The sequence below is a fragment of the Oreochromis aureus genome, linkage group 7, assembly GCF_013358895.1.
Source record: "Oreochromis aureus strain Israel breed Guangdong linkage group 7, ZZ_aureus, whole genome shotgun sequence".
Classification (NCBI taxonomy): Eukaryota; Metazoa; Chordata; class Actinopteri; order Cichliformes; family Cichlidae; genus Oreochromis; species Oreochromis aureus.
Window position 1 is genome coordinate 11417959 of NC_052948.1, and position 23154 is coordinate 11441112.

The 23154-nt window shown below is 39.2% G+C and overlaps 1 protein-coding gene across 3 annotated transcripts; it reads right to left on the bottom strand.

Moving 5' to 3' along the window:
* Window positions 1–1833: 1833 nt before the first annotated feature.
* On the bottom strand, window positions 1834–17225 carry nr2f2 (nuclear receptor subfamily 2, group F, member 2). Of its 3 annotated transcripts, none has more exons than XM_031731230.2 (3): window positions 11763–17225; window positions 6711–7238; window positions 1834–4527 (listed from the first exon to the last, which is right to left on the bottom strand). In XM_031731230.2, exons 1-3 carry the CDS (start codon window positions 11800–11802, stop codon window positions 4253–4255), a joined length of 843 nt encoding a protein of 280 aa, XP_031587090.1. In that variant the 5' UTR covers window positions 11803–17225; the 3' UTR covers window positions 1834–4252. The 3 variants fall into 3 exon arrangements, with proteins under 3 accessions (XP_031587090.1, XP_031587088.1, XP_031587089.1); XM_031731228.2 differs by lacking the exon at window positions 11763–17225 and adding an exon at window positions 8249–9526 and having other exon boundaries at window positions 6711–7256; XM_031731229.2 differs by lacking the exon at window positions 11763–17225 and adding an exon at window positions 8249–9523.
* Between the last annotated feature and the right edge of the window lie 5929 nt (window positions 17226–23154).

Sequence of the window (23154 nt, forward strand, 5' to 3'; positions counted from 1 at the left end):
GGGAATGCAAACCATATCCTTATCTTATTAAACAAATAGCGCCACTAATAGCCCGTGAGCCCTAAATAAGTTCTAAGCTTCTGTGTGTAAAACCCCAACAAACTAACCGAGCAGTAAAGACTCTGTATACATGCCACAGCCTCGTAGCATCCTCCGCAGGCAGCAGGATTTTCTTTTTGCTTATAGGCAAAACCAGCTCGCGTGTCAAACAGTTGTCACGTCACGCAGACGTAAATAAAAGTGACGTCGCAGCAAGTTACACCTTGTTAGTTTCCCCCCCTGTATAATGGTAATAAATGGACAGAAGTCGAAATTATGGAGTCCAACATAGATCTAATAAGTCATAAAAAAAATTCTGTCACCTCAAATCAATCCGGTCAGTGTCGAAATCCAACCGGTCAAGACGCACTCGAAAGCTTTACTTTGACATACGTGGGTGAATTCTGCATCCCTCAGTGTTCACCCCCTGCTAACACTGTGAATGGTAAAAGTTTTTTCTTTCTTTTTTTTGAGTGGCCGGGGTTGCTCTACTTTAAACACTCTGTCCAATTAACTGATGATCGCGTGTAGCGAGATGTCCACCTTTAATTATCAATATGGGCTTAGTTTGGCCTCAGTGTAGGCTATACCTCAGGGACAGCTTGGTTGGACAAACAGCGGAAGCACCACTGTATGGATAAATAGCGCTTTCAGCAAGAAGCCAGTGATGAAAGACCATCAGCGCCACATTATAATCATCATTTTCTTCATTATCAACAGCAACACAACCACACAGGCGCACTCACAGATACACAGCAGCAGCGGCAGGGAAAAAAATGTGGTGAAGTTGGCTTTCATACCGATCCTGATAAAGCTTCTGCACAACAAGGCTAATTCTACTTCAGACTTAACTTCCAACTAAGCCAATACTAATAATAATTATAGGGCAAACGGTTTTAGCGTCAGAATAGAGTGCGTGTAAATAGCTGGCACTGTAAACCTTTACATCCACTTCTCGAGTTTCTCACACACATAACAGCAACGATAACGATGATGTGGATTATGCCGCCTATAGTTCAGGAAGTTCTGGTAGTGTTGATGAAGCCCAGTGAATCGGTTGGAAGTAAAAATAAAAAGCAGAGCATAATAACCTAAACGACTGCCAGCGATAGAAAGCAATTCTATATTCATGAAATCATTCAAAGCGGTTTCCCTTTCAATACGACTTATCTTATTTTGATACTATGCACGATGTACAGGCTCCTATATAAATTCCGCCCATTAATATTTATGCGAGCGTACAAAGGTGAAACTTTATTCCGCAGATAAAGCGGTGGGAAGGCAGGGTTTGGTATTTCCTGCACTATGGTCGCCGTCCCGTGTGAGGGCGGGCTACTGTTATGAAATGTTATTATCTGTTGAGGCACTGCGCCTTATTACAAGTGGTATCCCATTTCTGGGCTTTAACAGACAGCAACCTTGAATCCATCATTTTCCAAACAGTTTGGTAATTTAGAGATCGGGATTTAGGAAATATAACCTTGTAGGAAAATTAAAAATTAAAATTAAAAAAAAAAAGGGGGGGGGGGGGTTAAGGTACTGAGCGGGCCTGTTGCCGGATTGATTAATTATTTTGTAATTCATTAATCACTTTCAAAGGGCAAAAGGGCAACATCCTGCTACAGCAAATTGACTCCAGTCACCGCCCCCCCCCCTTCCCCCTCCACCACCAGCGCCACCTTCAACCGACCACACACACCCCACGCGCACGCACGCGCGCACGCACACCCATACAAGGACAAGTTCACACATAAAGTTTGGGAGGTTAAAAAAAGAAACCATGAAAAACTGGTGTTTTCAAATTCATAAATTATAATTTAATACCAAGAACAAATTTACAGCAGAATGCTTGTTTACAATAAGCTAACACAAACAAACAAGAATTGTGTTCAACTATAAACTTTCACACACACTCACATATATCACTTGCAATTAATAATAATAATAATAATAATGATAAAAAAAGTATCTATACGTTATCAATACCCTGCAGTCATATATTTTTATATATTTATATAAAAACGTGGGTCAGTTTAAACTGTTCATAATTACAATCATGTATCATTCTCTGGTCCATATGTGGCTCCGAACAGCCAAAGATCAGTGTTCAATCAGTGATCCCTTTTAATTCAACCACAACATGGTGTTTTTTTGTGTGTTTTTTTTGTATGTGTGTGTTGAAGAAAAGCCTCAAAACAAGGACAAAATTGCTAGCTTCCAAACGCACACACACGCGCACGCACACACACACGTTCTCGCACACGCGCATGCACACCACGGCACCTGTCAGAGACCAAAAGGAGCCATAACACTAAAGTTAAAATATCAGCTCCTTTTTTTTTCAGATTTTTTTTAAAAATTTTTTGTCCCCAAACCTGCTCACCCTGTTTAAGTCTGTAGCCTAATAATGAACGTCGTTTCTTTTCTTTTTCTTTTTCTGTTGCTTTAAATACAAGGGCTAGTGTACTGAATGCACAGATTATATCTATACAGTCCAAAAAAAAAGAGTGAAAGAAAGAGAGAGAAAAACATTTACATTTATATATCAAAGGTAAAATAGGTTAGCGACCTGTGGCCATGCATTCACAGTCTAAATATACATGAAAAAGAAAACATTTGTAGTAATATGTATATACATTAAAAACATAACTTTCAGTGCTACTAGCTAAGTCTGCCACTCAATTTTGAAGACGTTGTATTACCGAGAAGAAAAAAAAATGGCAACCACAGATTTTTCTTAATCACATATACTTTGTATGAAGGAAAAAACTCGTTGAAATGAATTGACCTATATTTACAAGAATACTGCCTCTAATCAGTTTTTTCAAGTGAAATACATGACTGAAGTTTCATATCTAATTGTGTTCCCCCCCCAAAATGTTGTAGGCCTACTTTAACAACGTTTTGATAAGAAATCACACCATGCTTGTCAGGCACTTAATGCTTGAAGTGAATAAAGGGTGACATTTCAGGGACGCTGTAATAATACTGCTATTAAACACTACTCTGGCTAGGCTTCAAACTTTTATGACCCTTGACCTCTCCAACTTTTTTTTTCTTCAAGCAAGCCAACTATGCTTTCAGTACAGTTTTCAGCTTCTGCAAAAGCTCTTAAATGCGCATGTACTGCATTTAGAGCAACCTATTTTACATATCTTTTATAACAGCAGGTCTAGGCAACTTGTAAAAATTTCTTTTTTAAGAAAAAATATTATTACTATTGTATCCAATTGGGGGACTGAAGCCAAATATTCAGAGCTTGATGAAACTGGGAAGATTATTCGCCAAATAATTAAAATCGTGTAAAGCCCTCGTGTCTGTCAGCGTCAAACTAATTAATTTAAAAATTTAAGAGAGCTTATGCAGCTTTAGTTAAAAGCAGGAGTGGAAAACAAAAGTGGATCCTGTAACTTCATAGTAATAAAGAGCGAAGTGTTTCCGCTGGGTCATAAAGTTTAACATGAACTCCAAGAAAGAAAAAAAAAGAAGAAGAAGAAGAAAAAAACTCCCTTTTGTCCAGATTGGTCATCCTAACAACATAAGTGCGCTTGCAGCATTAAGCCTAGATCATAAGCCTATTCTCCTATTGCTGTGGTTTTAATTCTTTTTAGAACTTTTTTTTTCTTTTTTTTCATTATTTCACCTTTTTCAAAATAAACCATTGTCTTAGAAAATAACACCACCTGTACTACAGAAATCACATAGGCCGGTTTGGAACCAGAAAGGAGGAACAAAGAAAGTACAAAACACAGCTATACATGGACACAGGACAAGTCATCTGAGAAAAGAAAATTCACGTTTCGTATTTTCCCTTTCTCCAGTTTCTCTTTTAACCCAAATTTTCATTTTTAAATGCACTTAATACTTAAAATTTCCTCACACGGATCAACAGAATCCCCTTTCCCTTTTTTTCTCATTTTCTTCTTTCATTAAAAAAAAGGATCGAAGCAGGTTGTTCTGCATGAACACTGGGAGCATGTATCTGCCATTTTGAAAGTTCAGTGGATGTCTCATTTTTTTTTTTTTTTTTTTTTTTTTTTTTGAGTAGGGGGGGAATTCACAGTCATTTACGTCAATGTCTTTCTTCATGAAAGCCAGCCCCGTGTAACAGCCGGTTGTTGTTTTTTTTTATTCCTTCCACAAAAGCAGCTATAATCATTGTAGTCTCGCAGCCCCCCAACCCCACCTTTTGTTTGTTCGTCTCCTTCTTGGTTTACTGAATTGGCATGTAAGGCCAGTTAAAACTGCTCCCCGAAAGCAACATATCCCTGATGAGAGTTTCAATGGGGGTTTTACCTACCAATCGGACGAAAAATAATTGTTCTATGACCGAGGAAGAGACTGTGCGGAGGGAAGGCAAGCGGAGTAACAACTTCCCAAACCGTGTTGGCTGGTTGGGATACTGGCTCCGGACATATTCCTCCAGGGCGCACTGGGACTTCTCCTGCAAACTTTCCACATGGGCCACATCTGAGAGGCCACAAGCATCTGAGAGGGGGGGAAAGCAAATAAACATTAATAAAGTGTAACCTAAAGTGTTTCTCTCACTAGGAGCTTTTTCCCACTGTGGTGATACACTACAGCGAAAATTGATAGCCTGTCACATTAAAAAAAAAAAAAAAAAAATCAATTATTTGCAGGAAAAAAACCTCAACATTACATGTAAAAGTGTAGTTGAATGGTCTCAAGGCTTGATTTAATAAATATCGATTTAAAAAATAAAAACAAATTATTATATGACAACAATGCAATAACCATAGCATTACGCTAAGCAAATAATGTAAGGCACCATTAACCAAAATACGCTTCCACATTTATTTTGTTTAAACCATTTACTTTGATTTTTCTTTTCTTATTTGCGTGTGTTTATTTTATGAAAAAAAAGGGGGGAGGAAAAACTTGCCATCTTACAGGGGCAGATAAAAATGAGAGCCTTGCTTCCCTCGTCATATTAATTCTGTGTTTCTCCTTTCGTCGCTATTATTATCTGTTTTTTCCCCGATAAAACCATTTAAAAGTGAACTAAATAATTAAGCATATTCATAGTTAAAGACTGTTTCAGATGGGCCTGTGTCTTTCACAGTCAGAGGCAGTGCGAGGTAGAGAGGGGTGGGGGTGAGGGAGGAGAGAGGGAAAGACAGGGAGACCTACTGACCTTTAGTGAGCAGAGATTTAGCTCGCGAGAAAAAAAAAAGGGCCCATAGCCTACGGAGCTGCCGTCATACTATACCATCGGAGACGCAGAATCACTATCTATGCTGCTGCATGTGGGCGGCAGCTGATAATGTGCCAAAAACGCTTGTACGCACATTGGGTAAGTTTGTAAAGTTGATGCATGACAACAACCAAACCACCAAAGTAGCAAAGGCGTGTCACTCAGGCTACAACACACAGCTCACGTTCAAGCCTCCGGGACTCAGGTATGGAGGAGACAAATTAAGCCATCGTGGACGTAAAAAGCCTTGACAGTAAAATTCAATGACATGAACTGTGATTTTATTTCAGAAAGGGCTAACTAACCAGCCACCATGAGCTCACTTGAAGATTACCACAGCTAAATGAAATACAAAGACTGATGGCTTGCAGGTATATCATTTCAAAGACATGCATTCAGTCGTCGGTGAAACCTTGTAAATCTCTTCCCTACTTTTTTTTCTTTTAATTTTTTTTCTTCCCCTTTAACGGTGTAGCTAATGTAACAAAATAGCCGGGAAGTTTGGGTTATGTTTAGGTCATGACCCAGTTCTGGAGCGAGTCCAGAGACGCCCTGAATCTTACAAGGCGGAGAGAATATTTCTGCAAATAAAAATTAAAGCCGCCCCTCTTGTCACTGCGCAATATCACACAGTGCTGTTAGACTCTCTCATTTTTGCAAATATAGGGGTGTCCATGTTTTTTATTTATTTATTTATTTGTGTATTTTTTTATGGTAGCACATGTATGCCACCTAAATGACAAGGAAGCGTTGAAACCTGGGCAGTGCTTTTACTGTGTGCAAATGGGACATTAGGCTTGTCTTTCTTTTTCTATTCCCCTCCCCCTCGTAGCCTGACATCATTTATATCTGTCATTTCCTACAAACAAGACGTGGGGTATACACACAATGATAAATGGCCGAAAAGCCCAAGTGTAGAAATTCATCTGCAGGCTATTTGAGTCTCCAAAAGAGTTCTAATATCTCGATTTTATGATGCCTGAAGCAATTATTGCGGAGTTATCAGTTTTATTTAACTCGAGCTTAATTTGCAGTGGGTTGTGTGTGTGTGTGTGTGTGTGTGTGTGTGTGTGTGTGTGTGTGTGTGTGTGTGTGTGTGTGTGTGTGTGTGTGTGTGTGTGTGTCTGGGCACACTTTCCTCTGCTTTGTTGTTCATTTAAACCAAGATAAATCTGGTGTGGTCATGCCACCATTTTCATTTTATCCTTACGCATGTGTCTGATAAATTAGTTGATCAATCGAGTGATTTTATAATTGAGTAGCCTAGGGTCTGTCTGAAAGCCCTTGGCCATGAAGGCAGCATAGGTGAACGTTTAAGTACAGCGTTCATCTAATACAAGCAACAGCCTCTGGCCAGTGCTGATATATTTAGGTCAGCGTTGATTTAGCTGATGTCAGTGTGTAGGTTAGTGACATTCACACACACTGAACTTGAGTGTGCAGTCTATTGTCTTACCTGTGGTGAAGAGCACAATTGCCTTTAAGCAGCTATATTCAGCAGAGTCAACGTGCAAAGCTTTGAGCTTTTCCACTTGTTCTTGGAAGATCCTAATGTGGTCCATAAAGGCCACCACTCTGTCCGCAGACATGGGGGAGGCGTGAAGGCCAGCCGCCGCTAGGAGAGGAGCCACATGCAGGGGCATGGAGCACTGCGCAGCGTTGAGCACAAATAACTCACTCCACGTCAACCTCAGCAGAGCCACCTGGTCTGTGATCTGAAGGTCTGGAAAGAAGGGAATATTCCTGGCCCACTCCACGGCACTGAAGAGCATCCTGGCTGCTAGTTCACAAATGTTCTCGATACCCATTATGTTGTTGGGTTGCATGCACTGACTGCCATACCGGGACGTCGGGTAGGGCTCCGCTCTCAACAGAAGAGAGATATATCCGGATAAGTAGGAATGGCAGTGGAGTGGGTCTCCATTTGTCAAGGCGAACTGACCGTGGTGTGGCTGTGTGGGTGGCACCCGTCCCCTTTGCACGGCTGCAGTAAAAAGAGAAACTACAGATATTGAAGCCTGAATTCTACAAATGATCACAGACATTCTGAGCATTAAGGGTGGCTGTTAAACAGTACATTATTTTAAAGTGCAGAAAACTGAAATCTGAACGCCAAGCTGTAAATGTTTACTAGCCTGTGCAGGATCAAAACACACACACACACACACACACACATTATTGCCCGAGTTGAAAAAGAGAAAAGACAGTGCCTTGATAATGAAGAGGCTGTAGTGTGAGAAACCGTACACTGAATATACATATATATAAATTAAAAAAAAAAAAACAGGGATGCGCTTTAAACACAATTAAGACTAGCCTCGCACATGTCTAGCTTTAAATTGTTGTTATTCAGCAACAGCAACATGAGCTGGCTGTGAAGGAACACAAAGAGGGCAAGGGAGACCTTGCATGTTTAACCCTTAACCTACTTAGCAATTCATCTCGTTTTACCCCATACACGAAGGCCTATTTTAGACTAAAATTCAGATAATTTCTCCGGGTTAGACGGAGCACTGCCGTTCTTTTTTTAAACGCACAGTGTCACGCTAATGTCCAGCTTAAGACAGAGAACAAGGCAAGCGGCAAGATGTGGAGATGTAGCCAGAACACGCTATCTCTTAATTCGCCACTCGCCATAATAGCGCAGAGGGCTATTGTATCATAAATTCAACACAGATGTATCTCTACGGCAGTCACGGTATCACATTATATTCGGCAGCTTCAGTTTGGCTACGGGTGGGCTCGTATTTGTCAAATGCAGAGCTATAACGCACTGGTGCTAGACACTGTAATGCATGGCTAAAAGGAATATCCGGAGAGCCCCGTCTCGACCACAGGCAGAGAGCGGCTCCATTGCGTGCTCCAGCCGCACAACCTTGGAGGGAATAGTCGGGAGAGGAAACATGCTGTGGGGGCGACATGATATGGTTCGATGTCTAAAACCTACAAACGCACAAACACACACATGGATAAGAGAACAAAAAATCCCAATACCTTCCCGTCTCATGCCGACTTTAAGGCATTTTTTGAGGCGGCAGTACTGACACTGATTGCGGTGGTGTTGGTCGATTGGACAATTCCTGTTGGCACGGCATGTGTAAGTGAGGTTCCGTCGTACGCTCCGTTTGAAGAAGCTCTTGCACCCCTCGCAAGTAAACTGGCCATAGTGTTTGCCACTAGATTTATCCCCACAGACCACGCATTCAATGTGCTGTGGCTGTTTCTCCGACTGCTGCGACGTCTGGTTCGTCGGCGTGGACTGTGTGTTGTTCGGGGGTCCTTGGACCGGAGTCTGAGGGGTCGGAGGGGCGACCTGAGAGGCTGTCAAATTCAACTGGCCTGCTTGAGGTGTGGGAAGAGATAGTCCTCCTTGGGTTTGCGAGGAAAGGGTGCCTTGGGTGTCAGCCACATCGTCCTGGGAGCCTCTCCACACTACCATTGCCATATCTATCAGTCAACGTAAAGAAACTTTTTGTCTGCCGTTTTGGTGTCGCGGTGAATAATGTCTCAAGGAAACGCGGTAAACTGTGATTAACAGTCGGACACACAAAATGCCAGATCTAGCCTACGCTGAATCCAGTCTGAATCTCCCGAAAACTGTCGATTTATTGCTGTTGGAGACGTTGCCGAAGCACGTTTTCAAAACTGATGCGATGGCGAGCTGAGTCGCTGCCTTGCGCTTAAAGGCCAAGTCCAGGGGCGCTTACAGTCAGCCATCCAGTACACCCATCAATGGGAAAAGGTGGGTTAAATATTCAAAAATAACCAACCGAGGTAGCATGGGCTAGTCAGTGGATGATGGAGCAGGTTGATAAGACCGTGCTCGCAGCAGCATAAAACAATTAGTGAGCACACTGTAGCAGCTACTATCAAGTTCCAGCACAAGTCTTGGAGAAAATCACCAACTGGGTAAAAAAAAAGAAAAGAAAAAAACTGCGTCTTCTTCCTTTTCTCCTTGTGAGGTAGCGCCAGCAAGCGCGCAGCTGAAGCCAATGTTTTGAGAGCTTGGAATATGAAGACAACTCTCCCCCAAAAAAGCGAAAGCACTAAAACAAAAAACATAAAAAAACAAGGATCACAACCTACAAACCTCCTCCGTGCACTGAAAAATAATAGGAAAAAGGAGAAGAGAATCAAAGTGATCAAATATGTTAAAAAGGCGGAGGTTAGGAAGTGATTTGCGATTGGTAGGAGCCGGGCTGGCAGAATGCTTTCTCTCTGATCAGCTCACTGAGCTCTCTATATAGTGAACTTTGACACGACTGCTGCAACTTAGCACACGTTACCATGGAGATCTGCTGCCATATAAGGAAGGAGAGTGTGTTTGACTGGTCAGAGCTCAGGGACCTCCCCCTGAACCCCATTGGCTAGTCGGCACTTGTGCTACTTGGTACCTTGCCAGAGCCAGCATGGAGGTCGAGAGGGCCGCTTGGTCCTAAAAAGAGACGCTTTTCGGAGAGAGTATTCACTGATAGTCACTCAAATCACCCAGACTAAGGTATACTCACATGCAGCCTGGTAAAGCTTTAGCAATTTCAAGGGGGGAAAAAAGGAAAATATCAATAATTCAATGCACTGCATCATGTCGCGCTACAGTATATCCGGTAACCCTATAACAAGCTGAAATATACAAGAAGATAGGATTTTTTTCTTTTCTTTTTTTCTTTTTTTTATCCCTGAGACACAGATGCACCTTCTTGGCATGATCTGTGTTCATTACAGTCTTGATCCTTTAGGTATGTGGATATAAAGACAGACTCCACTGCTGAATGAATGAAAAAACAACACACAAAAGAAACAAAAAAGGCTTTCGCGCTGTGTGATGGGCTACGTTAATTTTAGACTGGTGATACTGTTATCTAGACCAAATAACATGTTTTTTTTTTTATTTATTATTGATAATAAATGCACATAAAAAATCTAAACAACTGTAGGCTTCGATTTGTCTTTCCATGAACACTGTAGAACCAGACACTGAATAAGGTCGCTCCCCATTTAAAGAAGAAGAGAAGAAAACGCCACCTGGATTTCTTTATTTGCTATTTAAACAAACCTCTATATTTCTACCAGGCTAATAGTACTTATAAGTGCTTTCTAATCGCACCAGGTGCTACACATCACAATCCACATCTCTCGTGAAATCGTCGCTATCGCCTAGTGAAATCATCCCACAGCTCGCCGCTGCCTAACAAAAAAATCCCGCAAGCCACAAATATTAATCATCTGCGTGGTCAGGAGGTCCAAAAGCATGATTTCTCCAAAGACAGTTTTGTCTGTATATGTGGTCAGAGCTTGAGACGACTACAGCTTTAAATGCGAAGCACAATTAAAATGTCACTCGAGGTCAAAGGCCATGCCCCTCACTTTAAGGCTAGGGTGAAAGTAGAGTCCCCGTATTGACATACAACACAAAAACGATACCTTAATACTTGTCGGATTTTTGCTCACTAAAATAAATAAAATGAAAACATGTTCTTTTAATGACGATAAGGAACAAAGTAAACGATGCTGTGTTTGTAACAAGGGGGAGAATGGCTGTGCCCACATGGTTAGTAATAATAATAATATATTATATTGATATTTCTGTGTATTTAAACGGGGCTGATTCACTTTCACCGTGGCCTGAGGCTATCAAACTTGAACTGCAGGTAAAACTTTACAGAGCCCTCCAGATGAACCTACAGCCCGGTCACTGTGTTAGCCTGTAGAGAGAGCAGCAGCAGCAGCAGCAGCAGCAGCATGCATGCATTGTCCCAGGATCTATTACAGTATATGGGTGCCCCCTAGCGTATGAATTTTTTTTGCTTCAAATAAGATTCAATTTAGAGGAGCCGTCGGACACGGAAACCGATTCAGTCTGCTCTCTCGCATCGACCAAACTAACGAGCACCATTTTAAACTGATGACTGTTTGTTTAAATTCTGTTTTACATGACTTGGACGGCAAACCTTTGAGAGTTGCCAAAGTTGGATTTACTTTTTGCCACTTCAGGCAGTCCCAGCGGTGGTATATAGACCAATTGTGTCTTTATTCTAGAACAAATTAGCCGATTATATTTTGTCTGCATTACTATTTTGTCGGTTTTATTTACAGATCCCGTGAACATGGAAAGTCTGTAAATAAAATACTCCGCAAGGTACTGGCTTATCGAGGACCCAGTTTTGCTTCAAATGGTAAGTATGCGATTTGTATGCTTTGTTATGATAAATCAGCAATGTTGCAATGCTTTATCCTTCTGCTCACAATTAAATCTCATATTAAATAAGCTCATCTCTTGAAATAAAAGACGTGTGCTGCAGACGGAGCATAACGTAGACTACATATATACGATGCTTCTACAATGCGCATTGACTACGGACGACTCCGTCAGTCATCTCTGCCTATTATCGCAGCGTTAATTTATATGACGAATCGCATCAAGCCCAACTAGTTTGCAAACACCCATTCATAAAGTTACCCGATAGTGATAGTGAGGCAGGAGGCTGTATTCTTATAGTAACAAACCTACCAAATGCATATGTTGCTGATTCGTCCGTAGCGGGATGCATCTTCTCTCTTATTCAGAATATATTTAGTCTTCTCTTTTTCGACACAGTGCTCAGACTGAAGCTGGCAAAGCTTCCTCTCCAACAGACGGGATCAGACACAAAAAGCACGCTGTTTATTGGAAAATTGCAATGTCTGATCATGCAAAAACTTTGGAGAGCCAAAACAAACAACTGATTCACGTCATGTGTTGTTAGGCGAGAGACTGGAAATATAAGTTGACGTGTCGTCCGAGCAGAATATCATTTGATTGCCTCTGGAAATGATAAGTAAGCTTTACAGCAGGCAGAGAGAGAGAGAGATCCTGTGCGCCTTTTTCTCTCCTACAGTAATATGGCCAAAACGCGCTCGTACGCCGCTGCTTTGTGTGGGCTATTGAGGAGAGAGGGAGGGGGTGAAGTCAGAACAGACACCTGTCTTTAAGTATGGCGAGCAAGCTTTATGAGATTTTGCATATTAGGAAATATATGGAGAGAGCAAGCCAACACGCAATATGAGCCAAGCTCTTATTAAATACGTAAAAATTAATTTACCATAAATAATTTAATAAATGCTCTAACTTTATCCTACAAAATGTTAATACATGAATTATTATTATTATTATTATTATTATTATTATTATTATTATTATTATTATTATTATTATTATTATTATTATTATTGTTATTATTATTATTAAGAAATATGGTTTGCGTCAGTAATGACATAAGAGGATAATTAACCTTTTAGCAGATACTCTTGTAGCATGTATGCATTAGGCAGATAGTAGGAAGGCCTATATATAAATTATGACTGCCCAATGAACCACGCGTAAATATGCATAGAAATTTGCGCACTATTTTCTTAAAGCATAAACGTTCCCACAGCAGCACAACTGCTTAACTATTAGACCCCCCACTTCGAAACTCTTGTCCTGCAGTTTTTCTTAATTCGCGGATTTAAAAGTTTCCTGTGTGATTTGTACTGGTTCTCCTTTTCAAGCAGAGGATAAAAGCAGTATATGCTCAGCAAGCCGGCTTGCACATAACAATTGCGCTGCCCAACGGGATCAGTATCGATTAAGAGGAGACAGAGGATGTCGCCTGCACTAAATATTTACTGATCACAGACAAATAGCTGGATCTTTAACGATTTCCCATGCTCTGGCAGGGAGAAAGGACTAAATCACTTTATTATTGTTAGTAAAACAAAGCACAGTCTCTGGAACACGGGACTGGAGATGTGCCGATTGGAATGATTGCAGTTAAATTAATCGATAGCGAGATAGACAATTCTTGAGATTTACGGGCGTGCGAAGGAAAAGCTTTCCCTCCAGTATCAGGTTAAACTGGGAAGTGCGCTCCGACGTGATTATATTCAGCAAAACGCTATAGACATATACTAAAAACCCAATTCAGTTAAAAAATAATGTAATTCCTACAAATATGCTTTTAAAACGCACCAAGATCTAAAAAAGAAAATTGAACTGCTGACGGCCAAAGAGCTCTCTCACACTTGTGCTAAAAGTCAAAAATGAAAAAAAGAAAGAGTTGACTTTAATCTTCCTCCACCAAGTCCTTCATGCAGATAGAGGGATACTGACCCGGAGGTCTCCAAGTTCCCGGCCTGATTAACCCTTCCAGACCCGAGCAGGAGCAAAGGTTAACCAGGCTAATCAACTTCAAGAGTCTGATTGAATTAGATGACTGTGTGGAATCAAGACAGAAACTAAACTGTGCCACTTAAAAACACCCCGAAGAGAGATATTGGTCATGTTTTTGCCCACTGACGCAATTTAAATCAAAATATCATAAATGAAGAAAGAATTTCAGATAACTTATAAGCTGATTATTTTCTAGTTAAAAAGGCAGCAGGTCAAAAAAAGATTACAAGCAAAGCACACACATTAGTATAAAAAACAAAACAAAGAGCAAAATAAATAAATAAATAAATAAAAAAATCAAAAGACTTAACACCCCTAAATTGTTTCTCCTTCATTTGATTATGGTGGATGTGTCCCATATTTCATGGGACTTTCATCTGTTGCATTGAATATCAATCAGCACCTTTTACCTCTGGTAAAGGTTGACTCTTTGTAATGGTACGTCTTTGTGATATTATGGGTAGGGAAAAAAGAAACAAACCAAATATTAATTTTTTAAATTTTATTTAATTTTTTTTTTTACCCACATTATTACAGGACCAAAGAACAAAAAGGCAGCATAAGAAAAGTAGCATGATGTAGGGATATTTTAAGGTTTACATTTTTATGATAAATAAACAAACTTAACTTAATTACATGATTAATATAGAATTCTTTTTTTTTTTTTTCCTATGGCTTTTATCCTGACCAGACGTACACTGTAGTTTATTTTGATATGAATATTTTAATGGTTATATTGCTCTAAACAGGGATTTTGTAAGGTTTAAAGACTACTGTGCTTGTTTTTCTGATGTAAATGTAATTTTAATTTAGTGACAAAAAACTGCATTCTACTACCTCCAGTAACAGCCCTTTATTATAAATGTGGTATGTGTGCAAGCAAGTTGACGGCATACGCGTGCAGGCACTATAAAAGCATTTAGTTATGTGGAGTGTGAGGAAAAAGATGTGTTTTAAAGTGTGTTCGTATAAGCAGACATGCATGTTTCAATTGAAAACCTTACATAGAGTTCATTCAGCGGCGTGGATCACTTTCTCTCTGTCTGCTTGCCCCAAGGGCCACTATCTAAAAAGGCAATAGATCCCAGATAGCTCACTGTGTTCAATTTGCCAATGACAGATTATAGTGCCAGTTTAAACAGATAGGGATCAATTTGTCTCAATGAATTCTTTAGGCTGACTGCCAGCATGCTCTTAATGTATTTGTAAATGCTTTTGGTTTGAATCATTGCTGTTAGGTTTAAAGTGATCAAAACTGTAGAGAGAGAAAGATGAGTGTTGTAAGCGATGTGTTGTTTTGGCTGCTAAAGACTGCATAGATGGAGCATGCATGATGATTACTTCAGGCAGCAGCATTGTAGCAGCAATGACCAGAGGGTCAATGGTTTAACTCCAAGGACTCGCTGGGAAAGTCTGGGTAGGGGAATTGTGTGATAAGTGCTCTCTAACCTCCAGAAACTGCTGCTGAAGTGCCCATCGGCCAAGCAGATTAAATCCCATCTGTCCCAGTGGAGCTGTACGGTGACCATCAGTACAACAGTGCAGTTGTACCAGGCACTTGTGATATGTGTCTCTTTGAGCCCCTCACTTTTCTTTTTTGAAAGAGAAGAGAGGGCAGTCCGCTTGCTTCACACTTTTTTTTTTCATGCACTCAGAGAGAAAAAGTTTGGGAGAAGACAGAAGAGAGAAAGCCGTAGCAGCATTCAGTCTCGAGCCAGACGTGGCTCACATGTGGCCCCAAAGGCAGCAGACAGTGTATTGAATTACTGTAACTCAAGGTGTAATGTGGTAGCAGTGGGGGATATGTAAAAACTACACAAACGGATGTAGTGGAGGCTTACTTCAGCTTCAGCTTACCGTTACAGCTATTCAGTGTTAAAGTGTGTTGTTTCTGTTCTTGAAGGTCATTTACAGTCATTTATAGCTATAACAGCAGCTTACATTCTCAAATGATAATTGATTAACCACTTATTTCAAACTGCTTCTGTTTTAAAAGCCTTGTATCTCCAGTTTAGTGATTTTCGTATATGTTCCTTCCTTACTTAATAACTTTAATGTTTGTAGCATGAGCTCTCACATTTGTGAGATCTATACACAGTTTTTATGTGATGGTCTACCACGTAAAGTTATGAGATAACCAGTTAAGCATTAATGTTTTATATGTTAGTCAAGAAGCTAATTAAATAGTATTCTGTATAATAACAATTTGCCACATTTGCCACTAATAAAGTTTTAAGATATGAGCTGTGTTTTGACTGCTTTTCTCTTTATAGCACCTACTGTATCATACATGTTAAGAATTAAGTTTTCCAGTTTTACTGTGATTGTTTGCCTTAAATCTATGAGCTATCAGTGTCTTGCTCTAGTAATTTTGCAGGATGCTTGGTCTTTTGGCGCTTTTAAGGTGCTAACGATGCTCACTGAAATTAAGATAATCAAGTCCTATTCATTTTATATTTGAATGATATTCCTTTGGCGTTATTGTAAAAAAATTACAATATCCTATATGCATCTCTTGTAATTTAATGATTAGGAGTAAAGTACAAATTAAGGAACGTCTTGATTGTCCAACTACAGCTTCTGCAGTTTTACCGTAAGTTTCAAAACTGAGAAGCATTTGTCAGTTTTGAGATTTATGTGACTTACAGGGGTTTAACACAGTCGCACATAAGCTGTAGCTGTGCAATATAACTTGAACCAATTCTGAACCCAAGAAATGCAGACTGAGAAATCAATCCAGAGTAAATGTTCTGTCATCAAAATGTATATCATTGTAAAAGCACTGCAGTCATTGATACTGTAACTATGACCCAAACCAGCAGTCCATGAATATTGACAATTTTAACTACATCTCCACAGACACTTTTTCAGCATTTGTTATCAGAACATGTTCTATAATAGCAAATATTGCAATGCCATTTTTTAAGTCACATTTAATCCACATTTAATCAGTGGTCTATGAGGCAGGGAATAAACGGAAGATGGAACGTGAATTGGATCTGGAAAGACCTCCACATCCGTAATGACTCGACATAAGAAGAAGAAAATTTCATGACTTCGAGAGTGAAAGCCATTTGAAACCAAAAATCACGCATTGTTTATCTCAGTTACGTTATCTTCACGTGAGGACACACAGGAGTTACTTGTAGCTTTATTTTAGAACGTGAGCCGCAACAGTTACAGAGTTGAATATTAGACTTGTTTTTCTTACAATAAATTGAGAGGGGAGTTGTAAAAATGTTGTGATAATGCGCAGAAGTTGAAAAAAGATAATGTCTTTTTGTGATCTGAATTATTATTTTGAACAGTGTGTATTTGATATACAAAGTTTTCAGATCAGTGTGTAGCAACTATATTTTGCTACCACACTTCTTATCCGCTAATGAATGAGGGTTGGGATTAGCATTTTGTTATTAATGCAAACTCTCGAACATACTACTAGAAGTCACAAAACAGTAAATGAATTCAGTATGTAGTACTTCAAGCTGTGCTGTAGCGGGATTATTGCCCAAAGGTAAAAGTGCATCTTCTAAATGTGAACTGTGAAAATAAACGAGCAAACAACTGTAATGTTAAACAAACTTGTACATAAATGCTCTAAATGCCTGAAGATATCACAAATTCTATTCATGTCTTTTTGTTTTGTTTGTAATTGTCCATGAGTAATCTGTCCTTTTGTATGTAAAAGTATAAGAACACGGAGAGGAGGTGTAACTATTGTTGCTTTCTGGCATGTTTTAGTGTGACAAAATTAAACACCTGATGCTGACACATGACAGCATTGTCTTTTACATCCCTCAGTTATATATTTTTTAAACAAGTAAGATAATTTAATTCATTGTATTTTTTTAATACCAAGATGGCTTTTGGTTATATCATGGTAACTAGGCTACCCTAATTATCAGACCCTCAAATTAAGCGGCACCACAGACAATAGCGTTGCTTCTGCAGCATCCCCCCTAAATTATAATGATTTATGAGAGAATCATTTAGATAACTGCCACTGTGAAACCTTGATTATTTTGTATCCTTAGGCTAAGACAGTCCTGTGTTTCATTATTTTGATTGTATTCAAACAGCATATACTTTATATATCCACAGATAGCTTATTCAACATTTTGTAATTTTACAAATTACAATACCGAAAAGCAACAAGTAACCACTACAGATTCATAGTATTAAGACCTTGGTGTATTTCACAGTCTGAAATGTGACTTATGTTTAATTCATCAATATTCAACAGGTACAGGAAATAATTATAGAAATAAAACACAGCTCTGAAACCAAGATGCTGGTGAACCCACACAAAACACTTGTGACTTAATCAGCTTTGGTGAATCACAGTCAGAGATACATCTGTTTGCGGATCAATCGACGGGCGTAACAGAGCTGTAAACAACAATGGTGGCTGCAGAGCGGGTCTGTGCAGCCATAACGTCTGGCACACAGGAACTGGAAAGCAAGAAAGCAAACAGAGAACAAAAATGAACTTATTAGCTAAGTGTAAATACCAAAAAGACGAGAGCTACTGCGTGATCACCACTGTCTTTATACCAAAAACAAATGTTATAAACTGGTGTAATTTCCATGACAACAGCTGGCACTGGAGTGTGTGTCCTCAGGCAAAACAGTAGAAAAAAAAACAAAAAAGAAAAGCGGTGGCCACACATGTTTTGTGCTGTATGTGTGGGGAAGCCTCATCTGGCTTGCAAAGGAGAAGTATCAGCAGGAAAAAAACAACAACACAAATATGTCTTGAAGCCAACAACAAAAACCTTCAGCTGGTGCCCATTAAATTACTAATTGAGTAAAGAAAGGCTCAGGGCAGTGCTGTACTGGTACTGAGGTGGTAACTTAAGTTCATAGTTAGCAGTAGGAAATCATCACAGTGTTGAGTCGAACCCTTCTTTCTTTTGAATTTACAATTCTGTCATCTCACAGCTTTAAAAATTCATCTCTGAATCCTACGCATTTCTCATGTTACTACAATATTCCAGCTTCTGTGATTTCAAGAGGAATTTCCAAATTTTACTTGGCTTTACCTCATTAGTAAAGCAGATGAAAAGACCAGGCAACCAAATACAGTTTATCCATATTGTGCAGTTAATGGCAGTCAGCTTGGTACTGTACAGTGGTGCTTTAGCACCGTGCCTAGCGGCAACAATCCTTCTGGCTGTTTGGCCTTGGATAATATAATAACTTACTTTTGAAATAGATTCTTCAATTGAACAAGCTTTTAGTAGCTTTCAATTAACACAATAACTTATATTCATTCACTTTTTTGAACAGGTGTGCACTATGAACTATGCTTTTGTATGCTTATTTTTTTAATTCACTGTTTAAAAGATAAAGCCCTAACAAACAGCGGTACATCTCATAGCTACGTGCTCTTTGGCACACACCGCCTCACATATTTACTTGTTTAGTCTCTACAATACAATCAGGTATATTCTGATGCTTCAGTAATTTCCAGTCTCCCATTCACTCTTTTTTTAGCCATAGTGCCATTAACTATAATGGTGTTGGTAATAATCTTTTACACAGAGGATTTTTAGCTTCTCAGACAGACTGCTCTACAGTGTTAACTAATACTAACTCTTGGCTCCGTTTTTGATCCAGATTTCCCCGCATGAATGAAACAGTAGTAAAGCTTAGCTTGTTAAAAAGAGTGTGACTGATCTCTTCCAGGAAACATACAGTAGGGGGACAAATCTGTACAGTCAGGTTGAATAACTGGCATGGCAATGAGCCCACAATGCAAGGATTAGATCCTTTAAAAGGAAAACTCTGAAGCAAAATGACATCATTGTGTAAATTGGCTGGAATTTGTTTCACGTATGAGAAAAAGCTATTTTTTGGGGGGTTGAATAGAACAACTATAGGCAATGTACACATCAGTAAATTTTGCTTTTCTATATAAAAAAACTATGTGGGGGAAAAATAAATATGTATTTTCCCTGTACATACTGTAAGTCTTTTTCTTTATATGCCTCATATGTTATTTACACTCCCTTTGCAGATTCTCAGCCAGGATTAAAACTATGGTGTGATATTTGTCACCTTTATCACATGATACACATGATATAAACACCTCGCTTTACTTCTGAACTTGCTCTGCCCGTATTAAACTGCAGTGATAAAACAGTGGTGTACAAGAAAAATGCCAGTTTATTTAAATACCATATTGTTTGCAGTGCAAGGTGAAAATAATACCATAAACTATAAGGCTGCCCATAATAATATGGGTTCACACAGCCAGGCTGCGAGGGGGGAAAAAAGAGAAAAAAAGTAAGGCTTGTTTCATCAAGCTAATTGCCTGTTTGTGAGCAAGAGCAAACTTTTCTACCACCACTCTATTATGGAAGCTCTTTCTTAATCATAAATAGAGCCCTTGTATCCCAGAGGGACTTGCTATTCTAATTTACAATTGAACTAAAGACCAAAGCTATCAATCTTTCACAGACACTTTATTTCTGCCCCCCTTTCTCTCTTGTAATTGTGGTGACATAACCATAAACAACAGAGAAAATGCTGCTGTGACTGATCTGTGGAAACGACAGCATTAACACATGAGTTGCACATAAGCACAGCCACTCACCACATGCATGGTTTTGAGCGCACACACCAAGGTGCAGTCAGCAGTTAGTGCATGCAGTGGATAGCGACACACACTTTATCCAGAACCTCCCACTAGCTCGTGAAGATCAAACTGGCCTGGATGGGGAAATTTGGACATGTGAAACAAAGCATTGATACCACTTTATAACAAGGAAATCTTGATACATTTTTTACTGTAATTAAAGAAATTATTTAATTAGAAACTGCTTATAAAGTTATATTATTGGAAATTTATCATTGCAAGGTTGTGAAAAATCACGTTTTCCAGTATTTACACAATTTATAAAACAATACTATTATTGTTGAGGTCCCCGAGAAGCTATAAAAGTCTAAAGATGCTAATCATACTATATCATTATAGCCACATTCGTACATTTCTTACAGCCCCAAACTGTTAAAGCTGTTTATAAACTCACTGTGTCCAGCAAACATTTTTTCCCCAACCCAAACACTGCTCTCATTGTCTTACAGCAGACATTATTAAATGAATTATTAAACAACATTGAGAAAACAATTAGCCACAATTTCTAAACACGTTATATAAGGTTCCTTATCAGAAAGGGACGCTGAGGTGTAACATATCATGTTAAATACATGATTTAAATGTAGTGTGGGCAAGTGTGGGCTGTGGTGAAGGCAACAAAGGAAACTTGATATTATAGCTTTACATCTACAACAAAAGCACAAGAAGTTCTCATGCTGTCATCGTGCTAGTGTAGAGTCTCGGACACATTCCTGCTGACAGTGGCAATGCAGTGTCACCACCGCCGCACCGTGCCCCGTGATGCCTTTAATGATGAGTCTTTTCATTAATGAGTTAATACAAAAACTCTCAATGTCATCAGCAAAGATAAGAGGGAAGAAAGCGCTGCATTGTACACATAATGACAGGCTCCCTGCCTGCCCCTGAGATGTCACGGGTCAGCCATGTTAAGAATGTGTGTGCCCAATCATCCACTGATCTTTATCTGGTGGGCCTGCAGCTAACCATGACATGGGCCCAATCAGGGGTGCTGATGAATGGACAAAGAGGCCCTTGAATTGTTGAAGCTGCCACATGACTGCTTCTCTACTAAATCACGATGACATTAGCAATCAATATAGCAATTACTGAACAAGATATTAAGCATGTTCTGTAAAGCAGTGATCTATACAAACTATACTGTACACTTTAAGAAGTTTTAAAGTTTGTGTAAATTATAACGTTATTGGCATACGCTTTGGTAATTGGCAAGTTTATATACTGGCACAAATGACAGATTTAAAGGCAGAAAAAAAGGAAAACGCCACAAATAACTGATCCAACTTTGGGATTACACCGTGCCTCTTAACACAGTTCTCAGCTAACGACATACAAAGTGACAAATTAGTACCTTAGATGGCTTTGGATGTCATAATGAGGTGGAATATAAAAGGCTGAAGAGATAAATTCCAGACATCACTGACATCATAAAACCTGACAAATTGTAATAACAGACTGTGTAATCCACACCACTGCCATTCTCATCTCTTCAAGCTCTCCCTGACACCGTCATAGTCTCAGATTCAAGTCTGCAGCCAGGTTTAGACAAAAAACCTATCCGGTCCAGTGACATTTGTCTCATACTACATTATCTGAAATCAAACGCTCTATTCCACTCCCACCGTTCCATATAGAACAATCAGTCCGGCCCTAATGTGGGAATGTCTGTAATCCTCACAAAAGGACGCTGACATTTATACCCAGCAGAAATGAATTAGACAGGGCCTGGATTCCTCCAGTGGCTTTGTGCATGCTACACTAGACTGGGTGGATAGATAATAACACTTTATTACAGGGTCATTATGGCAGGTAGCTCTCATTGATGAAAAGGCAGATCTAGTCAACACAGGCAGCTGTGAGACAGGTGACCCGGCATGTTAACAAATATGGCAAATGGGCATTATAGGAATAATGAATTCAAAAGAAGCTCTGGGGACAGATAAACATAATAGCAGGAGTCATCTAAGGATTGCCAGGAAAGATACACATCTTATGACTGGTTTAAAGAAGTATTCCCAACTATTATGGCCTTGCTTTCCCACAGGTTTGGAAGGTGAGAAGGGGATCAACGAACCTTCATAACTACTATTCTAAGTTTAGGGAAATTATTTACATATATGCTCTGTTTGCTACTAGTAAATCCAATACTCTGAGTTCTGAGGAAATCTGTCAAATTCACTGCAAGTCCATTAGATTTTTGCAGTTTATTAAAACAATAAAGTAAAGCAGACAAATTACTGTTTTAGACCCCTTATAATTTTCAGCAGAAAAAAAGTAACTCAGTTCAGTGTCAGTGCACCTATTTCACTCAAGGATGTGTGATGAGAAAATCACTGATCGCAGTGCAGTCGCGACCATCACTCCAGCCATTGTTGAGTAATTGTCAAAAAATCATTAAAGCTTGTTACTTCACAAAAAGTTATTGTTACAGTTACTGTCATTAGAGACAGTGTGAGAAATAAAAAAATGCATATTTCCTTATTTTATTGGAAGAAAGACCGGCTGCTCTGCCCCATTTCCAGTCGTTTAACAAAACGAGACTCATTACTTTCTAGTTTTAGATCCATAATCATTGCATAGACATGAGCGTGATGTTAATCTCATTGTTTAACTTGCAGAAAAGGATGTAAGAAGTGTTTCTTTGATCTATTAAATGTCTTGTTAAAAATAAATAAAGTGTCGGATCTGACTTTGGTTCTAGATACTTAATGCTATTTAAATACACTCCATTAAGAGCTCTCTTTTTACTAAGCAAGAATAGGGTGTTATTGCTTTCTTTTTGCTTTTTTGTTTGGTTTGGTTTTAGTTAATACCAACACTGAATATTTTCCTCTTCAATTGCTTTTCCTGAGTTTTCTCCTGTATTTTTTTCTTCATCTGAATCAAGGGTTTTAGGGCAGAGGGTGTCTTAGCTAACTTGAAAGCATGTTTTTCACTACATAAACAGAACTGACTTGACTGAACTTGATTTTAGTGCACATATTAATCCAGTGCACTAAATTAACAAAACCCCATAACAGCCTTTAAACTGAATTTATTGATCATGGTCACTGCTGAAAATGACATCGGGCC